The sequence below is a fragment of the Nicotiana tabacum genome, chromosome 24 (assembly GCF_000715075.1).
Source record: "Nicotiana tabacum cultivar K326 chromosome 24, ASM71507v2, whole genome shotgun sequence".
NCBI lineage: Eukaryota > Viridiplantae > Streptophyta > Magnoliopsida > Solanales > Solanaceae > Nicotiana > Nicotiana tabacum.
Window position 1 is genome coordinate 3892647 of NC_134103.1, and position 20521 is coordinate 3913167.

General features: G+C 38.8%; 1 protein-coding gene across 1 annotated transcript; it reads right to left on the minus strand.

Annotated features, from left to right (window-relative positions):
• Window positions 1–13165: 13165 nt before the first annotated feature.
• Window positions 13166–17217, minus strand: LOC142178483 (two-component response regulator ORR26-like). The gene is made up of 4 exons (XM_075248088.1): window positions 16991–17217; window positions 16452–16877; window positions 16213–16286; window positions 13166–13389 (listed from the first exon to the last, which is right to left on the minus strand). Exons 1-4 carry the CDS (start codon window positions 17070–17072, stop codon window positions 13324–13326), a joined length of 648 nt encoding a protein of 215 aa, XP_075104189.1. The 5' UTR covers window positions 17073–17217; the 3' UTR covers window positions 13166–13323.
• Between the last annotated feature and the right edge of the window lie 3304 nt (window positions 17218–20521).

Sequence of the window (20521 nt, forward strand, 5' to 3'; positions counted from 1 at the left end):
GATTTCTGTTGACTTTTTTGTAGCAGTAATTGCAAATTCATTCAATATTTTGAGAATTCGTTCCATGTTGCTGCTGTTGAGAAGCCTCAAGATAAGTCCCTCTTAGTCTCTTACTTACCTTAATATATATACACTTCAAAAAAGTTGAGCCTCTTAATATCGAACAGCTTATGAAGTAAACCTTTCCCATTTTCCCATTCGTTCATTCTTCATCATTGCTATCAACAATAAGAAATACTAAAATATCAGACAAATTAAATATTTAGAAGTATTCGTTAAACAACTATTGTTTAAGCTAAAGAAAGATAAAATAAGTCCAATACTCAGCAATTGAAGCACCATTTTATGATGGTGCTTAAGTTCTATACACTAATACTAAAAATAATTTACACAATCAGATTACTTATTGAGTAATTATAAGTAAATCTCTTGATAAATATTAACTAATAATCTGGTAAAAATAATAAGTAACTTGCTATCACATGTTAAAAATTCACTGCTAATATAAAAAACCCTGTAAGAGTATAAACTTAATCCTTTTGTAAATAAAGTGAAAAAAATGTTCCAAAATGACTTAGAAAAAGTATATACAGAATTATTACTTTAATGCAGGGAAATCTCTAATGAACTTTTACTATATTTGTTTTAAACAAGCTAGGTTGCTAGGGGTTAGAAATAATTGGTATACGTTATCTAAAATAGTTTTTTTTTTATTTATGTTTGAACCGTTCCAAAATTTGATGTAGTCCATAAACGAGAATCCAATCATAAGCCTAATATAGTATATTTTTTTAAATTAAATAAATTAGGCTTCTAGTGATGGAAAACAATGGGTTTACATTAGCTAAAATATTTTCTTTATGTTTTAGCCGTTCAGAGTTTGAAGGTACATAGTACATAAACAAGAGCCTAATCGTAGTCTAATTTATGGTTATTGGGTCGTACATGTTGGTTGTTTAGTAGATTTTGTGAGACCGTAACACGGTTTCACTAGATACATGAAAACCTAATATTTTTGTTTTTTTTTGGTTTAGTTTGAAATTTAATTGACCGACCGAAGTCTTTGGGTAAAATCCAATCGATTTCCATCGGTTCCGACCCACTCCATTAGGTCGGTAATCGTTCAAAACTGATCGCTTTCAGTCCTTTTTTAGGTAAAAAAAAAGAACTGCTTTTTAGTCGTGTGAAAACCTGTGTGGATCTAGGTCGCACCTCCTGACCCCAATCTAGGGCCGCAAAACACTTGCTGGTGATCTAAATTTTCGTTTCTTGATCGATATAAACTGGTGAAAACACTAGCCTTACTTCACATATATAGTAAAGAATCTATTAAAGGGGAAAGCGCTCGCCTATAAAAAATTGTCCTTGCATTACAACTTACTTCCTCCGTTCATTTTTACTTGTTGACTTTAAACTTTTCACGTCCCTTAAGAAATAATAATTGTAGTATGTATTTTACCATATATAGAACCCCTAATAATGATAGCATTTCAAAAGTCTTGGGAAATAATTTTGAAAATGAGTAATTAATGATAGGGGTAAAACATGGAGAGAAAAAAAAAAGATTGTATTACTCTTGATTTAGCATAGTGAACAAGTAAAAGTGAAAATATATTTTTAGTATAGTGAACAAGTAAAAATGAACGGAGAGAGTACACGAAAGCAATTTTATGTCCATTTAGAAGAAATGAATTGGAAAAAAAAATGAAGTTGCATTTAAACCTGCAAATGACTAGCAACATGTCGATGAGTTAAGTTGGGAACATTCATCAACTTTAATAGTGCCTTTGGTTGAGCCTTCTGAAAATGTAGAAAAACCAAACAAAATTGTTAAGTCAAAAAAGAGTAAAACAAGCATAATTAAAATTGGATGACATCTAATTAAATATAATAAATATATAGTTGACTAGAGAAAAAGAAAAAAGAATAATTAAACACTTACTTTTTTCATCTCCTAAAGCATTAATTGCTTTAAGGAATTTAAGATGAAGTTGAGGGGTCCAAATTACACGTTGTTTTTGCTCCAAGTTAATGCGAACTTGACTGCTTTTCTTTTCCATATAATTATTGACAGTTGAATTATTTAAAGGATTAATAAATTCAACTTTCCGTGCTGCACTTCTTTCACAACTACTCTCTTCTGGTCTCCTGTATTTTTCTGCATATATTCACTTTAACAATTAAGAAGATTTTCTACTTCCAACCAGAAAATTATTAACTATATTTGGAATAACAGAAGTAATTTTTCGAAAAATAAAATGTTTTCTGTGTTGGTTGGAGATAGAAAAACTTTTCTGGATTTGTTTTTAGATTGATAATAATATTAGCAAACTAGATAGTATTTAGATGAAATTTTGAATATTAAAGATTGACTATAAATCTATAATGTATTTCGGGAAAAGGGTTGATAATAATGTATAAGTGTTGGTTAAAAAAAGTGATATAAAGTAAAAAGTTGAGATAATTGAGAGGAAACGACTTTTGCCCAATATGTTTGAGGAGGAGAATGAGGGTAGTGAAGAAGACTATGATAATGTGGCTATTGTAAGCTTTATTAGTGCTAGGAGTAGCAGAGCAGCTCCCAAAATACTTACTCCTAAAAGACCTACTACTAGGCTACAAAAGAAGGAAGCTCTTGAGTTTGCTCTAAAGAATAGTAAGAAAGAAAAAAAGAGAAGGAGGTTGATGAAGGGTGAAAAACTAGTTCATGAAGAGGTAGTGCCTATAGAACTTATTGTTGATAGCAATGATGAAGTGGAGGAGTAACCCGGTCCTTTAATTCGTAAGTCCTCTAAGAAACCTATTGTTCCAAAGTCTGGGAAAGAGTCATCCGAGAGAGTGATGGAGGTTAGCAATGTTGAGGTTGGCGAGTCTGGAGAAAAAATGGCTGAGGGGTCTGGTAAGAACGTGTCTGAGAAATCTGTGTCAGAGAAGATATCTGAGAAACCTGCAGAGAAAGCTAAAAGTGTGAGAAAATCAGTGAAATAAAAGGTTGGTGCAAATGAGGAATCTGGTTCCTCAAAGAAGGACAAGTTGGGGGTGGCCAAGAATGAAGGAAGGGAAAATCTGAGAAATCAGAAAGTGCCATGGGGCAGAACATTTGCCCCTGATATTCTTGACATGCTTGGAATGCTCCAACTGGTGGATATCTATGACTTTCAACAGTGGACACATTTGTTCACAAATGAGAGTCCTAAGGTGTATGAGACAGAGGTGCGTAGTTTTTATGCTGACTTTCTCACAGTGGAGGATGACAATATCTGTATGAAGGAGAACGGTGTCGACTTTGTGATGGATGAAGTTATGTTAGGAACCATCCTGGGTGTGCCTACTGGTGGAATATCCTCCTTTGAGGGGATTTGTTCTTCCAATTTTAGAAATTCCATTTTTAAGGATGATGCAGTACAACAGGGGAAACGGGTACACACGAAGGCCCTCCTTCTAGTATGTCAGCTGTTATTTGAGATGGTAAACAAGGTGTTTCTCCCTCATACAGAAAGGCATTCTATTACGTCTCCAATAGATTTGTTACTCATGGAAGCACTGGATACATACTCCACTATCAATCCGTCGGGTATCATGATTGAGCATATGAAGAAAGTGGCGGATTTCAAGGATGATAATCATGGGATGCCCTACGGGTTCTTACTCATCAAAGTATTTGAGTTCTTCCAAGTTCCCTTGGGAAAGGCTTCAGTGGGTACTCGCAAGCAGACCTTCTCCAAAATAACCTTAGAAGAGTGTGAGTGCATTGATAAGAAAAGAGGGGTTGGCAGTAACTCCACTATCTCTCAACTGATTGAAGCACAGAATATTGCTAATGAAGAGATAAGGAAGTTGAAGGCCCGCAATGTTATTCTTGAGGGATAGCTTAGTCAGGCCCAGGAGGCACCAGGTTCCAGCAGCTCACAAAGCATAGAGGTTGCCCGTCTGACCAAGGAGAATGTTGATCTCAAGAAATAAGTCGAGGACCTGAAGGAGAGATTACTCACTAAACAAGGGTCCGCCAATGCTCGAATGGATATCCTCCTTAGAACTTATGCTTCCTCATCTTTGTCTCCCCCTTCCGGTGCTCCTTAAAAATAGTTTCTTCCCAGTGTCAAGTTCTAGTGTTTGTTCTTTGTTTTGGTGTTCTGATTTTTGACATATTTAGTGGCTGGTACTCCTTTTTGTTTATTTTTTGGATGATTTTGCAACAATTGGAACTGCTCCCTGTTTATTTCCAAAGTTAATGAATATCCCGTCCTTTTTGCTATGCTTATCTTGCATTTTTCTTGCTCTGTTTTTAGTCAGGCTTGTGTGCAGATATGTGGTATGAGTTAACCAGGCTAGACTTTGTTTTGCTTATTGATTGTGCCTAATCTTTTTATGATGCTAAAATGGGGAACTAATTGAGGAGGAACAAGCACAGTTCACAGTCTCAGGGGGAATTTCAATTACAAGTTTGTCATCATCAAAAAGGGAAAAATTGATAAGTTATGTGTCTTGTTATGTTTTGATGATTTAACAAATTTATTGTTTCGAACCAGATGGGGAACCTTCTCCACATCCTCTGAGTGCTCAAGATCAACAAGTCTGGGAAATGTTCCATCATTCAAAATTAAAGAAACAATAGAGGGAATAGATCCACATCAGTTCTCTTGCGGACAGTACCAGTCAACTCCCCACAGCTGTAAAGTGACTGCATCTTTTCCTCTGCACATACGCAACAGTGCAAATAATAGAGCAGTCACTTTATGAGAAATGCCTTTGTACCAAACATGCTTACATCATTCAAGTAATGTCACTTATGTAATATTAACATGAAGGAAAGGCAAAACAACACTTGCACACTCCAGAATTGATTAAGCTCTCTCTCAAGTGTATTGCCAATCTACAAGTGACATTCAAGGCATCAAGAACAAAGAGCAACATAAAGAAGGACCAGTTTCCTGCATAGAGTCATCATATGTCCTTAGTTGTGTAACACATTTGTCAAAGTGATTTACTTGTAATTCCTAGTTAGCTTAGTTAGAAGTATTGTGTAGGAAACTTTTGTAAAATCATAAACCATGAGTTTGTGTCTTGGCTAGAGTTAGTCGAGTTGTAAGATTTGTAATAGAGTTATTATAAAGGGGCTTGTGATAGAGTTATTACAAGTTAGTGAGGGATTAAGAAGTTAATTCCTAGGTTACAATAGTTTGTGTCACGACCCAAAATTTTCCACCGACGGGACCGTGATGGCGCCTAACATTTCACTTGCTAGGCAAGCCAATGTTAGAGAATCATTAAACCAATTCCTTAGTCTCATTCAGTAATTAATAATAATTAACTAAGATGAAATATAATAAGTACGGAAATATCATAAAACTGTATTAATTACTACCACCCGGATCAGGAGTCACAATTCACGAGCATTCTAGAATTTACTACAAGTAATAGTCTGGAAGAAATACAATTATCTGAATGAAAGTAACAGTAGAACAGAAAAGATAGATGGGAACTTCAAGGTCTATGAATGCCGACAGATCTACCTTGAGTCTCCGGACAGCGGACCAATAGCAAAATCTGGATCAACCCGAGCCGGTATCAAAATCTACACAGAAAGTACAAAGTGCAGTATCAGTACAGCCGACCCCATGTACTGGTAAGTATCGAGCCTAATCTCAACGAAGTAGTGACGAGGCTAAGGCAAGGCACCTACAAATCAACCTTTACAATTTAACAGTGTATATACAAATAACATAAATGAAGAACTAAACAGGAAATGTCGGGAAGGGAACATACTGAGGGGAAAACAAGATAAAGAACTACAATAGAATGATCACCGGAACAATCAATATACCATGAATCAACTGAAATAATGAATACAGTAAGGAAAAATGCACGGCATCTCCCTTCGTGCTTTTACTCTCAATCTCACCATAAAATTAATAGAAACGACACGACATCACCTTTCGTATATTAACTCTCATATCATGGCACGACATCACCCTTCGTGCTTTTACACTCACAATATGGCACGGAATCAGCCTTCGTGCTTTTACACTCACAATATGGCACAACATCACCCTTCATGCATTAACACTCACAATATGGCACGGCATCACCCTTCATGCATTAATTCTCATATCATGTCACGACATCACCCTTGGTGCATTAACACTCTCCCTTACCATAATGCAATGCATAAATAACAACAGGGAGATAGAATAACAAGTACAAACCTTACTTCAATATTTGGTTCCACAATACAAATCTCAACTTTTAAATAAATACTCTATTACCAACAAAAAATTCATAAACATGATAATGACAATCAATTTAACAACAGAAGTATGACACGTAACAATTAGGCATAGGAAGTAATATAAGTTTTCTAATTCCCTCAAGTCAGGGTTAGATACAATACTTACCTCACTCCAAAGGCCACTTAATTCTCAATCACAACTTTTTCTTTGGAATTCACCTCCAAATCACTCTTATCTATTCAAAAATGACTCAATAATATCAAATATTGCCTAAGAAATCAATTATATTGCATAAATTAAATTTTCCAAATTTTTCCTCCAAAAGGTTGAAAATTCAACCCCGAGCCCGCTTGGTCAAAACCCGAGGTTCAGACCAAAATCCTTTTACCCATTCACCCCCGAGCCCGAAGTTCTATCCAAAAATCCTAATTTCACCATAAAATTTCTAGATTCTAGGTTGAAATCTTGTTATAAGATGTAAAATATTGAAAGAAAAGAGTTAGGAATCACTTACATATGATTTGGGAAAGATTTGATCTTTGGAAAATCACCTCTTAAGGTTTAGGGTTTTGAAAATATGAAGAATGAATAAAAAATCCTGTCTAAGTCCCTTTTATTCAGCTGCAGGTGTCGCAATTGCGACCTGAGCTTCGCAAATGCGAAGGAACATTCGCAATTGCGATGTCGTTCACAATCCCACTGCCTTCGCAAATGCGAGGAAAGTGACGCATTTGCGACAACTGAACCTCGCAAATGCGAGTAGATGTTCGGATTTGCGTACCTGCCCTTCCTAGGCTTATGATCGCAATTGCAATGAAAGCCTCGCAATTGAACACCATGCTATGTTCGCATTTGCGATGCCTGATCTCGCAATTGCGAGATCAGAGGCCTGCAACTGTTTCAGTTATACCAGCAAAATTTTCTAACTTCAAAACATCTTGTGGCCTATCCGAAACTCACCCGAGCCCTCGAGGCTCCAAACCAAACATGCACACAAGTCTGAAAACATCATACGAACTTGCTCGCACGATCAAATCGCCAAAATAACACCAAGAACTACGAATTTAGCACTAAATCAAATGAAATTCTCAAGAACACTTTAGAATTCATATCTTCTCAACTAGGCGTCCGAATCACGTCAAATCAACTCCGTTTCTCACCAAATTTCACATACAAGTCTTAAATATCATAATGAACCTGTACCGGGCTCCAAAACTAAAATACGGACCCGACACTAATAATTTCAAACATCAATCAATTTTTAAAAACAATTAATTTTCAGACTTTTAATTTTTATCAAAAATTTTATAACTCAAGCTAGGGACCTCCGGATTCAATTTCGGGCATACGCCCAGGTCCCATAATTCGATACGGACCCACCGGGATCGTGAAAATACTGATCCGGGACTGTTTACCAAAAGCGTTGACCGAAGTCAACTAAAATCAACTTTTTAAGGCATAAATTCTTCTTTTAATCAATTTTTAACATAAAAACTTTCCGGAAACTTGCCCAGACTGCGCACGCAAATTGAAGAGGGTAAAAATGAGATTTATAAGGCTTAAGAGCGCATATTCGAGTTCTAAAACATAAGATGACCTTTTGGGTCATCAGATTCTCCACCTCTAAAACAACCGTTCGTCCTCGAACGAATATAGAAAAGTACATGGGCTGGTGAAAAGGTGGGGATATCTACTCCTTATATCGGACTCGGACTCCCAAGTAGCTACCTCAATAGGCTGACCTCTCTATTGCACTCGAACTGAAGGGTAACTCTTTGATCTCTACTGGCAAAGTTGCCGGGTTAGAATTGCCACCGGCTCCTCCTCGTAAGTCAAATCCTTGTCCAATTAGACAACGCTGAAATCTAACACATGAGACGGATCACCATGATACTTTCGAAGCATGGACACATGGAATACCGGATGAACAACTGCTAAACTGGGTGGCAACGCAAGCCTATAAGCCACCTCTCCCACTCTTTTCAGAATCTCAAAAGGTCCGATATATCTAGGGCTCAACTTTCCTTTCTTTCCGATCCTCATTACACCATTCATGGGTGATACCCAAACTAACACTCTCTCTACGACCATGAATGTAACATCATGAACTCTATGGTCAGCATAGCTCTTCTACCTCGACTGAGCTGTGCGAAGTCGATCTTAAATAATCTTGACCTCATCCAAGGAATCCTGTACTAAGTCTGTTCCCAATAACCGAGCCTCTCCCGGCTCGAACCACCGAACTGGGGACCGACACCGCCTACCATATAATGCCTCATAGGGAGCCATCTGAATGCTCGACCGGTAGCTGTTGTTGTAGGCGAAAATATGCAAGGGGAAATATCTGATCCCACGTTCCTCCGAAGTAAATAACACAAGTGCGAAACATATCCTCCAAGATCTGAATAGTACGCTCGGACTGCCCGTCCGTCTGAGGATGAAATGATGTGCTTAACTCAACCCGTGTACCCAACTCACACTGAACTGCCCTCCAAAAGTGCGAGGTAAACTGCATACCTCGATCAGAAATGATAGACATGGGCACACCATGAAGATGGACGATCTCACGAATGTAAATCTCTGCCAACCGTTCCGAGAAATAGGTAACTGCCACAGGAATGAAATGCGCTGACTTAGTCAGCCTGTCCACAATAACCCACACTGCATCGAACTTCCTCTAAGTCTGTGGGAGTCCAACAACAAAGTCCATAGTGATATGCTCCCACTTCCACTCGGGAATCTCCATCTGCTGAAGCAAACCACCGGGTCGCTGATGCTTATATTTCACCTATTGACAATTCAAGCACCGAGCCACGTAAGCAACTATATATTTCTTCATTCTCCTCCACTAATAATGCTACCGCAGGTCCTGGTACATCTTGGTAGCGCCCGGGTGAATAGAATACCGAGAACTGTGAGCCTCCTCAAGGATCAACTCACGAAGCCCATCCACATTAGGCACACAAATACGACCCTGCATCCTTAAAACTCTGTCATCTCCAATAGTAACCTGCTTGGTACCACCGTGCTGCACTGTGTCTCTAAGGAAAAGTAAATCAGTATAGTTATCCTGCCGATCTCTTATGCGCTCAAACAAAGAAGACCGAGCAACTGTAAAAGTGAGAACACGGCTGGGCTCAGAAATATCTAGCCTCACGAACTGGTTGGCTAGGGCCTGAACATCCAATGCTAGTGGTCTCTCACCAACTGGAATATAAGCAACGCTGCCCATACTGGCTGACTTTCTACTCAAAGTATCGGCCACCATATTGGCCTTCTCGGGATGATACAATATGGTGATATCATAGTCCTTAAATAGCTCCAGCCAGCTTCTCTGCCTCAAATTGAGTTCCTTCTGCATGAACAAATACTGCAAGCTCCGATGATCAGTGAATACCTCACATGGCACGCCGTAAAGATAGTGCATCCAAATCTTCAGCGCGTTAACAATGGCTGCCAACTCTAGATCATGAACATGGTAATTCTTCTCGTAAACCTTTAGCTGCCGTGAAAGATATGCAATAACCTTGCCACCCTGCATCAACACCGCACCCAGACTAATACGAGATGCGGCACAATATACTGTATAAGAACCTGAACCTGTGGGTAACACCAATACCGGTGCCGTAGTTAAAGCAGTCTTGAGCTTCTGAAAGCTCGCTTCACACTCGTTTGGCCACCTAAACGGGACATTCTTCTGGGTCAATCTGGTCAATGGGGCTGCTATGGATGAAAACCCCTCCACAAATCGACGGTAATAGCCAGCCAAACCCAGGAAACTATGGATCTCTGTAGCTGATGTGGGTCTAGGATAGTTCTGGACTGCCTCAATCTTCTTAGGATCCACCTAAATACCCTTTGCTGATACAACTTGAGCCAAGAAAGCAACTGAACTCAACCAAAACTTGCATTTTGAGAACTTAGCATATAACTAGCTGTCTTTCAGAGTCTGAAGAACGATCTGAAGGTGCTGCTCATGCTCCTCTCGACTGTGGGAGTAGATCAAGATATCATTAATAAACAGAACCACAAAGGAATCCAAGTAGGATTTGAATACCCGGTTAATCAAATTCATGAATGCTGCTAGGGCATTTGCCAGCCCAAATGACATCACTAGAAATGCATAATGCCCATACCGAGTCCGAAAATCTGTCTTAGGAACATCGGATGCCCTAATCCTCAACTGATGGTAGCCAGATCTCAAATCAATATTTGAAAACACCTTGGAACCCTAATCGGCAATGGATATTTGTTCTTGATGGTGACTTTGTTCAACTGCCGATAATCTATATACATCCTCATCGATCCATCTTTCTTCTTCACAAATAACACAGGTGTACCCCAGGGCGAGACACTAGGTCTAATGAAGCCTTTATCAAGAAAATCCTGCAACTGCTCCTTCAATTCTTTAAATCTGGCGGGGCCATGCGATATGGCGGAATGGAAATAGGCTGAGTGCCCGGAGCCAAATCAATGCAGAAATCAATATCCCTGTCGGGTGGCATCCCCGGTAGGTCTGCAGGAAACACCTCTGGAAACTCACTAACAATTGGAACCGAATCTATGAAAGGAAACTCCGCACTAGAATCGGGGACATAAGTCAAATAAGCTAGACACCCCTTCTCGACCATATGCCGAGGCTTCACATAAGAGATAACCTTGTTAGCAGAATAGCCAAGATTCTCTCTCCACTCTAATCGAGGTAACCCCTGCAAGGCTAAGGTCACCATCTTGGCATGACAATCTAATATAGCATGATAAGGTGACAGCCAATCCATACCCAGTATGACATCAAAATGAACCATGTCGAGAAGTAGAAGATTTACACGAGTATCAAGACTCCCAATGGTGACCACACACGAACGATAAATACGATCTACAACAATAGCATCTCCCACTGGTGTGGACACATACATAGGAGCACTAAAAGAATCACGGGGCACAACCAAATAGGAAGCAAAATAGGATGACACATAGGAGTAAGTAGATCACAGATCAAATAAAAATGAAGCATTTCTACTGCAATCTGAAACAATACCTGTGATAATAGCATCAGATGACTTAGAATCAAGCCTGGCTGGGAAAGCATAACACCTGGGTTAGGCCCCACCACCCTGAACTACGTCCCTGGGACAACCTCTAACTAGATGGTCTCCACCTCTAATGGTCTGACCTCCACCTCTAATAGTTTGGCCTCTACCTCTGGCTGCCTGACCCTTGCCTCTGGCTGGCTGAGCAGGTGGTGCAATAACTGGTGCCGGAACCATGGCACGAGAACTCTGATGCTGTGATCTTCCCGTTGCTTGAGGAAAAAATCTAGCAATGTGCCTCGGATCACCACAAGTATAACATAACCTCGGCTGCTGTGACTGTTGACCCTGAAACTGACCTTGTCGACCTGAATAACCACCCTGATAATATTGGAGTGGAGGTGCATTGTAGGCTAGCTTGTCGAAATAATGCATCTGAGGGCCACGACCACCTGAGGCACCGTGGGATGCTTGGAGCGTTGAAAGTAATGGCCTGGGAGGATGGCCTCTACTAAAAGTACTCATGCCTCTAGATGATGCACCGCTGAACTCACCGGAATGACGAGGTCTCTTGTCAGATCCCTGACCTCCTTGAGTAAGAACCATTTCGACTCGTCCGGCGACATTAGCAGCCGCCTGAAAAGAAATATCACTCCCAGTCTCCTTAGCCATCTGCAATCTGATAGGCTGAGCAAGTCCATCAATAAACCTCGTCACCCTCTCTCTTTCGGTGGGAAGCAGAAGAATAGCATGACGGGCCAAATCCACAAAACGGGTCTCACACTGAGTAATAGTCATACTGCCCTGCTGAAGACGCTCAAACTGACGGCGATGCTCCTCTCTCAATGTAATAGGCAGAAACTTCTCTATGAAGAGCTGAGAGAACTGGTCCCATTGGTCTGAAATGCAGCAAAATCAACCCCATCGGTCTCCACTATACCCATTTTTCGTAGAATCTCGTGGCAGCGGTCAAGGTACTCCTTGGGATCCTCTGAAGGAGCACCACTGAAGTGAATAGGAAAGAGCTTGGTAAACCTGTCAAATTTTCATAATGCCTCAGAAGACATAGTTGGCCCATCTCCGACCTGTGCCGCAATAACCGGCTGAACTAATCCGACTGGCTGAGCTGCTGGAGCCTGATATCGGGGAGCTATCTACTCCGGAGCAGGAGTGATGGGAGTCTGGGATCCTCCTCCAGCTTGAGAGACTGCTGGTAGCATGGGAAATGCGCCAGTCTGGGCCACACTCTTCATAAGGCCCACCAAATGAACCAAAGCGTCCTGAAGTATTGGTGTAGCAATGAACCCCTCCGGAAACTGAGCTGGTCCGGCAGGAACAGTCTTGGCTGGAACCTCCTCGTCAAGCTCTATCTAAGGCTCCACTATTGGGGCTGCTGCTCGGCCCCTAGGCTGAGCCCTGCCCCTGCCTCGGCCTCTGGCACACCCTCGGCCTCGACCTCTTCCTCGTGTAGGAGCTGTCACTGGAGGCTCTGGCTACTGCTCAGCTGAGGAAGCGGTACGTGTTCTCGCCATCTACGAGAGAATAAAAGTAGAAGAGTTCAATCAGTATTGAGAAAGCAAAATCGCACAACAGAGAAGAATAGAAGTGAAACTTGTTCCTAAACTTCATAGCCTCTGGAAGATAAGCACGGACGTCTCCGTACCGATCCTCCAGACTCTACTAAGCTTGCTCGCGAATCATGAGACATAGGAAACCTGGTGCTCTGATACCAACTTGTCACGATCCGAAATTTCCCACCGACGGGACCGTGATGGCGCCTAACATTTCACTTGCTAGGCAAGCCAACGTTAGAGAATCATTAAACCAATTCCTTATTCTCATTCAGTAATTAACAATAATTAACTAATATGAAATATAATAATAAGTGCGGAATATCATAAAACTGTATTAATTACTACCACCCGGATCTGAAGTCACAATTCACGAGCATTCTAGAATTTACTACAAGTAATAATTTGGAAGAAATACAACTGTCTGAATGAAAGAAACAGTAGAACAGAAAAGATAGACGAGAACTTCAAGATCTATGAACGCCGACAGATCTACCTTGAGTCTCCAGACAACGGACCAATAGCAAAATCTCGATCAACCCGAGCCAGTATCAAAATCTGCACAGAAAGTGCAGAGTGTAGTATCAGTACAACCGACCCCATGCACTGGTAAGTGTCGAGCCTAACCTCGACGAAGTAGTGACAAGGCTAAGGCAAGGCACCTACAAATCAACTTGTACAATTTAATAGTGTATATACAAATAACAGAAATGAAGAACTAAACAAGAAATGTCGGGAGGGGGCCATACTGAGGGGAATACAAGATAAAGAGCTATAACAGAATGATCACTGAAGCAGTCAATATACCATAAATCAACAGGAATAGTGAATAGAGTAAAAAAATATGCACGACATCACCCTTCATGCGTTTACTCTCAATCTCACCATAAAATTAATAGAAACGGCACGACATCACCCTTCGTGCATTAACTCTCATATCATGGCACGGATTCACCCTTCGTGCTTTTACACTCACAATATGGCACGACATCACCCTTTTTGCTTTTACACTCACAATATGACACTGCATCACCCTTCGTGCATTAACACTCACAATATGGTACGACATTACCCTTCGTGCATTAATTCTCATATCATGGCACGACATCACCCTTCGTGCATTAACACTCTCCCTTACCATAATACAATGCATAAATAACAACAGAGAGATAGAATAACAAGTACAAACCCTACTTCAATATTTGGTTCAACAATATAAATCTCAACTTTTAAATAAATACTCGATTACCAACAGAAAATCCGTAAACATGATAATGACGATCAATTTAACAACACTAGTATAACACGTAACAATTAGGCATAGGAAGAGACGATATAAGAAAACGGAAGAAACATGAAAAAACAGGTAAATTGGAGGCGAATAAGTACTCGTCACCTCACATATACGCTGATCACATGAATTTCACTTAGCAAGTAATCTAAGGTTTCTAATTCCCTCAAGTCAGGGTTAGACACAATACTTACCTCGCTCCGAAGGCTACTTAATTCTCAATCACAGCTTTTTCTTTGGAATTCACCTCCAAACCACTCTTATCTATTCAAAAATGACTCAATAATGTCAAATATTGCCTAAGAAATCAATTATATTGCATAAATTAAATTTTCCAAATTTTTCCTCCAAAAGATTAAAAAATCGACCCCGGGCCCATTTGGTCAAAACTCGAGGTTCGGACCAAAATCCTTTTACTCATTCACCTCCGAGCCCGAATATGTAATTAGTTTTGGAATCCGATCTCAAATTGAGGTTTAAATCCTCAAATTTCGAAATTCCTAAGTTCTATCCAAAAACCCTAATTTCACCATAAAAATTCAAGATTCTAGGTTGAAATCTTATTATAAGATGTAAAAGATTAAAATAAAAGAGTTAGGAATCACTTACCTATAATTTGGGGAAGATTTAGTCTTTGGAAATTCGCCTCTTAAGGTTTAGGGTTTCGAAAATATGAAGAATGAATGAAAAATTCCGTCTAAGTCCCTTTTACTCAGTTGCAGGTGTCCTAATTGCGACATGAGCTTCGTAAATGCGAAGGAACAATCGCAATTGCGATGCCCTTCACAATCCTGCTGCCTTCGCAAATGCGAGGAAAGTGATGCATTTGCGACCACTGAACCTCGCAAATGCGAGGAAAGTGACGCATTTGCGACCACTGAACCTTGCAAATGCGAGTAGATGTTCGCATTTGCTAACCTGCCCTTCCCAGACTCCCTTCGCAATTGCAAAGGTAACCTCGCAAATGCAAGAACTGCTAGCCCAGACTTCTGATCGCAATTGCGATGAAAGCCTCGCAATTGCGGACCCTGTTATGTTCGCATTTGAGATGCCTGATCTCGCAATTACGAGATCAGAGGCCTGCTACATGTTCAGTTATACCAGCAAAATTTTCTAAGTTCAAAACACTATGTGGCCTATCCGAAACTCACCCGGGCCATCGGGGCTCCAAACCAAATATGCACACAAGTCTAAAAATATCATACGAACTTGCTCACGCGATCAAATCGCCATAATAACACCTAGAACTACGAATTTAGTACCAAATCAAATGAAATTCCCAAGAACACTTTAGAATTCATATCTTCTCAACTGGACGTCCGAATCACGTCAAATCAACTCCGTTTCTCACCAAATTTCACAGACAAGTCTTAAATATCATAATGAACCTGTACCGAGCTCCGGAACCAAAATACGGACCCGGCACTAACAATGTCAAACATCAATCAATTCTTAAAAATAATTAATTTTCAGACTTTTAATTTTTATCAAAAATTTCATAACTCAAGATAGGGACCTCCGAATTCGATTCCGGGCATACGCCCATGTCCCATAATTCAATACGTGCCCACCGGGACTGTCAAAATATGAATCCGGACCCGTTTACCAAAATTGTTGATTGAAGTCAACTAAGATCAACTTTTTAAGGCATAAATTCTTTTTTTCATCAATTTTCAACATAAAAGCTTTCCTGAAACCTGCCCGGACTACGTATGCAAATCGAGGAGGGTAAAAATTAGATTTTTAAGGCTTAAGAGCGCATATTCTAGTTCTAAAATATAATATGACCTTTTGGGTCATCACAGTTTGTAATCTGAAATTTTGCTCAGTAGTAAAGTTGAAATTCTACAAGGGTAGGTCGTGGTTTTTTATCCCGTGAGCTAGGAGTTTTTCACGTAAAACTCTATTGTATAATTACTTACAGCTGTGTGTGTGTTATGTGGGAACTAATAGAGAACCTGATTCTCTATATAAGTTTGGTAGACCCTTGGGTTCTATCACGAACAGTTCAATGACAGTAATTAAGAAAACATACAAAGAATAGCACAATGATGATTAATACAGACAAAATTCAAAACAAATTCAGATACCTGCAAATGGTTCGCGATCTGTTTCTGAGTCAAATTTGGAATATCCATCATCTTCATAATAAGTTTAGGATGGGCTAAATCGACAGGGTAAGACAAAATATGAGGATTCAGTCGTAAACTAATGTACACTTAGAAATTTTTTTTTACTAAAGATTACCTCATTTTCTATTGTCTTTCACCAATTCTTGCTTTTTTTCCTGGTTTATGCTATGATAACAACTAAGTTTTTATAAACATACCTTTTTTTCCTAACTTGCGAACGGCCTTCTTGAATTTCTTTTCAAGATCAGGTGTCCAATGCAGGAGTCGCCTTTTCTCCATAGTTTTTTCCGAAACCAAAGAACGATCCTCTTCTTCTGAATCACCATTTTTAACTTGTGTCTCCTCATCAGTAATTCTCTTTCCCTTAGACCCTTCTACTGAATTCACTATGCTTTTTCCCTTTGTGTCTTGCATTTTCTTATTAGCACAAGATGCATTGTCCATTACTTCAACTTGATTATTAGCCTTACTGTTTTCTGATTTTTGACTTGCTTTCTTTTGGTGCCTATACACATGTTGCCATATATTCTTGAGTTTCTTTGCTGAAATTGGCATATAAAAGAAATATACCCCTTGTGCCACTGCTTGTTCCACCATTCCCCTCTTCACATTTGATGACATTACTAAAAAGAATGAAATTTCAGAACCAAATTCCAAATAAGGTATCCAAAAATAGAAAAATTGACACATTTCAATAGTCCTATATTAATTGAGAATTTGAGAAATTTGGTCTTACAAATAATCGGTATGTCTTTGATGAGTTGAGTGCCGTTGATGAACTCAAAGCATTCCATTTCTGGCATTTTGACATCCACCATGACAAGGTCAAATTGATCGATCCGTTCACGGAGAATGGACAGAGCTATAGTTGCTTGTTCAATAGTTGTTATTGTAACACAAGGAAGTTATATACATTCTGTAACATCGTCACAATTCCCTTTTTTCCAGATTTCTTGATTCTCTAGAAATGTTATGTTTACTATCTCTATATATATGTATATAATTTTCGGCGAAGGGGTTTAAATGACCAGCATTTGGTTGTTGTATCTCCGGCCCACCTGTCATGTGCAACTCAATAATTTTTCTTGGACTAAACACGTGACTGTTTCAAAGGTGACATTGAGACTCGGACCTAAACCTAAAACCTCTGCTTTCTCTCATGTTACCATGTTGTTATACTTTTCATAAATTCACTTCTTTTACTATAGTTAAGTATTTGACTTAGAACATTTAAAAAAAAAACAAAGAAACAGAGCTAGATACATATAGAAAGAACAAATTTAAGAAGAGACCATACATATAAAAATTAGTGCAAAGTCTTTAAAATGCAACTCATTTTTTTGTTTCCCACCTGATGTTCGGTATACTTATTGGCGTCCAACAAAATCCGGCCCCGAGGGGGTGGTAAAGCACTCCCTAAGAGGTGACTGCATACCAAGGACTCGAACTTTAGATCTCTAAAATTGCTAAGTCATAAAAGATAAGAATGTGCCTTTGAAAGAGTGTTCTTCAAGAGCTGATGCTAAGTTTAACGGAGAAGTTGTATCATTATCAACCAAGAGTATTCTAAGGCCACAAAAAGATGCAGGAACATCTATTTTACTAGCTTTCTCATAACCCAAACTCTCAAAATCCATCTCTTAGCATATGAAGATTTTGAGGATTTCCTCTTTCTTTGGTTTTTTTTTTCTACCACCTTATACTACACAAAGGATAAAATCTAGCTGAGTTACATAGAGAAGGGATAAAAAATTAATGTGCATTTCTTATCTAAAGGGAATTCATATATTTTTTATTTTTCTGCACTTTGTTTTCTTCAAATACACTTTTTTCTTATTTGCCCTCCTTAATTAATAAATGTACTAATTAATGCCGTATTTGTGCGCGATTGGAGCTCGTGGATGATTATTCTTTAATTATATTGCTAAATATGGTCTTAAAATTAACGTTCGTTGTAAATTATTTTAACGTCCTACTGTCAAACTGCATAAAACGAGGAATTGTATAATTAATCAACTAATTGAGCGAGTGTCATTTTAGAAATATAAGATCTAGAAAGTGCAAATCTAGGAAGATTATGATAATTAAGTAAGATTTTGATAATCTACCAATTTTGTGTTCAAAATATTAGATTATTAAATAGATGTCTAAAAATTAATTTCGAATTTAATATGACCGAGAAAAAAAAAGAAATCAAAAAGTCATTATCAAAATGAAAAGTTTTAATGAGTACCATTTAACAATATCAAAAAGAATTCAAGTTATAGTTTTCTTCAAAAACTATCTCATCGTTATTATTTCATATCATAATACCTTATTTTCTCTATTTGCACAATAATAATTTTTCGACTGAGGAAATTCAATTAAACCCCTGTATTGTCAAGTTCTAGCTCTTGCTTCCAATAATTGATTAAATATATTGGTCTCAGAATGGAACAATTCTCTTCAGTCCCTACTTAATCCATGCATTACAAAGTTGATATGTTAGGTTGTGCTAGTTGAGAATTAAAGTGACCTATTGTTTGAAGCGCACTGGTCTGACTAATCCGAATTCATGTCGCATAGGCGTACTGAGGGATGTCGTGTTTCCTACCAAGAGATTCTCCATTCGCAGGGCCCGAACCCAAGCTTTTTGGTTAAGGGTGAATGGATTTTGATGTTTTTAACTTCAATACCACACAAGAGGGAGGTGATTTATGTGGTACCCAATTTTTTGATTAAACTGATTATAGAAGGACCAAGTTCTTCTATGCGTTCCTTAACCTACTATTGCTGAAATAGTAAATGCGAAAAGTAAAGAACACAAATATTTTACGTGGAAAATACTTGGCTCAAAAGGTGAAAAAACTACGACCTACTTCTCAGTAGGATTTTCCCAAACTCTCCATTAAATCACCGAGCCAAAAACTGCATTTACAAAATACTTTTGTAAACCTAGGATTAACTCTAATCCCGTTGTGGCAACCAGCCTCTAGCTGCTACAACAACTTCAAGTTAACTCTAACTTGAATACTCTGAGTACTTATTACAATCGCCTCTAGATAAAGCTGAAAGGTACAATATGAAAGCACCTACTATAATTGAACTAGAATAAAAGACAAACACTTAGAACTGGTTCTTTTATCTGGTTCATGTAGCTTCAGGTTCGCACACTTGAATCACACACGAACTGCTTGCAAAATGCCTTGCTATTTTGCTCTCAATTCACGTTTAACTTCTGCTTTTGTGCATCCCTGTTTAATGAGAATATCCTGCGATTTATAGAGTTAGTAGAGTAAAAAATAACTAGAGTTCTAATGCTACTCTTCCTTGGTGGAAGAGTTGTAGTTAATCTCAACTTCTAACTCCTTCTTTATCTTGGATAGTGTTCTCTTTTATTAAGGAGTCCTTCTCCTTGTCAATTATGCAACCTTTTCGATCAGGAGATATCAATTTTATCAAGTTAAGCTTATCTCCTTCACGTGCCTCCCACATGCTTGAATCTGCCCGTATCTATGTATACAAGGGATGAACCTGGTTCATGCCTGATCTTTCTTTATCACTGTTCAAAACTAACCTTCACTTGGGACAACAAATTCCCCCTTTTTGATGATGACAAACTTTGTGTTGTTCATAAGCTTAGGCCCTGTTTCAACTTAGCCCAACATCAACACAATGTTAGAACATTTTTTCTTTTTATCACTTATCATCAAGGACCAGGTTCATTAGGTTATAAACATCACTGTTCAAAGTGTAAAGCACAACCTTTTCCCCCCTTTGGCATCATCGAAAAGTTACATAAAAATATACGATACCTAGATTTTAAAACTTACTCATGGCCACTGGGGCTACTTCGAATGCAATTATGGGTTAATCATCATAGATCAAGCTAAGAATTTTAACCATCAAAGAAATATAAACAAATAGTAAGAGCAAAATATAGTGAATTTCATTGATGATTGATACGATTCTACCATAAAGCAAAAGAAGAAATAAAAACACTGGAAACATGAGCAAAAGAAATAAAAAATCCCGAACTGGGTCACTGGTTAATCTACACTAGGTTAGGAGGCTTAAGGTTGGGAAGAACTAGGTGCTTGGTTTTTGGCTTGGAGGAATTTCAGCATATCCTGAAGAATGCCATCATTCTTTTCCTTTTCTCTTGCCAGCTCAGTTCTGAGAGCATCACTCTCAGTCTTCACCTCTGCTAACCTCTTCTTCAGCCTCTCAATCTCAGCATCCTTAGCCCCACTTTCTTGCACTAAGGCTCTCACCTTGCTATTCACTG

Coding starts and splice junctions, on each gene's coding strand:
- LOC142178483 (XM_075248088.1), bottom strand. CDS start 17,072: ATGGTGGATGTCAAAATGCCAGAAATGGAATGCTTTGAGTTCATCAAC. Junction 16,878..16,990: donor CAAAGACATACCGATTATTT/GTAAGACCAAAT, acceptor CATTCTTTTTAG/TAATGTCATCAAATGTGAAG. Junction 13,390..16,212: donor AGATCGCGAACCATTTGCAG/GTATCTGAATTT, acceptor CTTTCTGTGCAG/ATTTTGATACTGGCTCGGGT.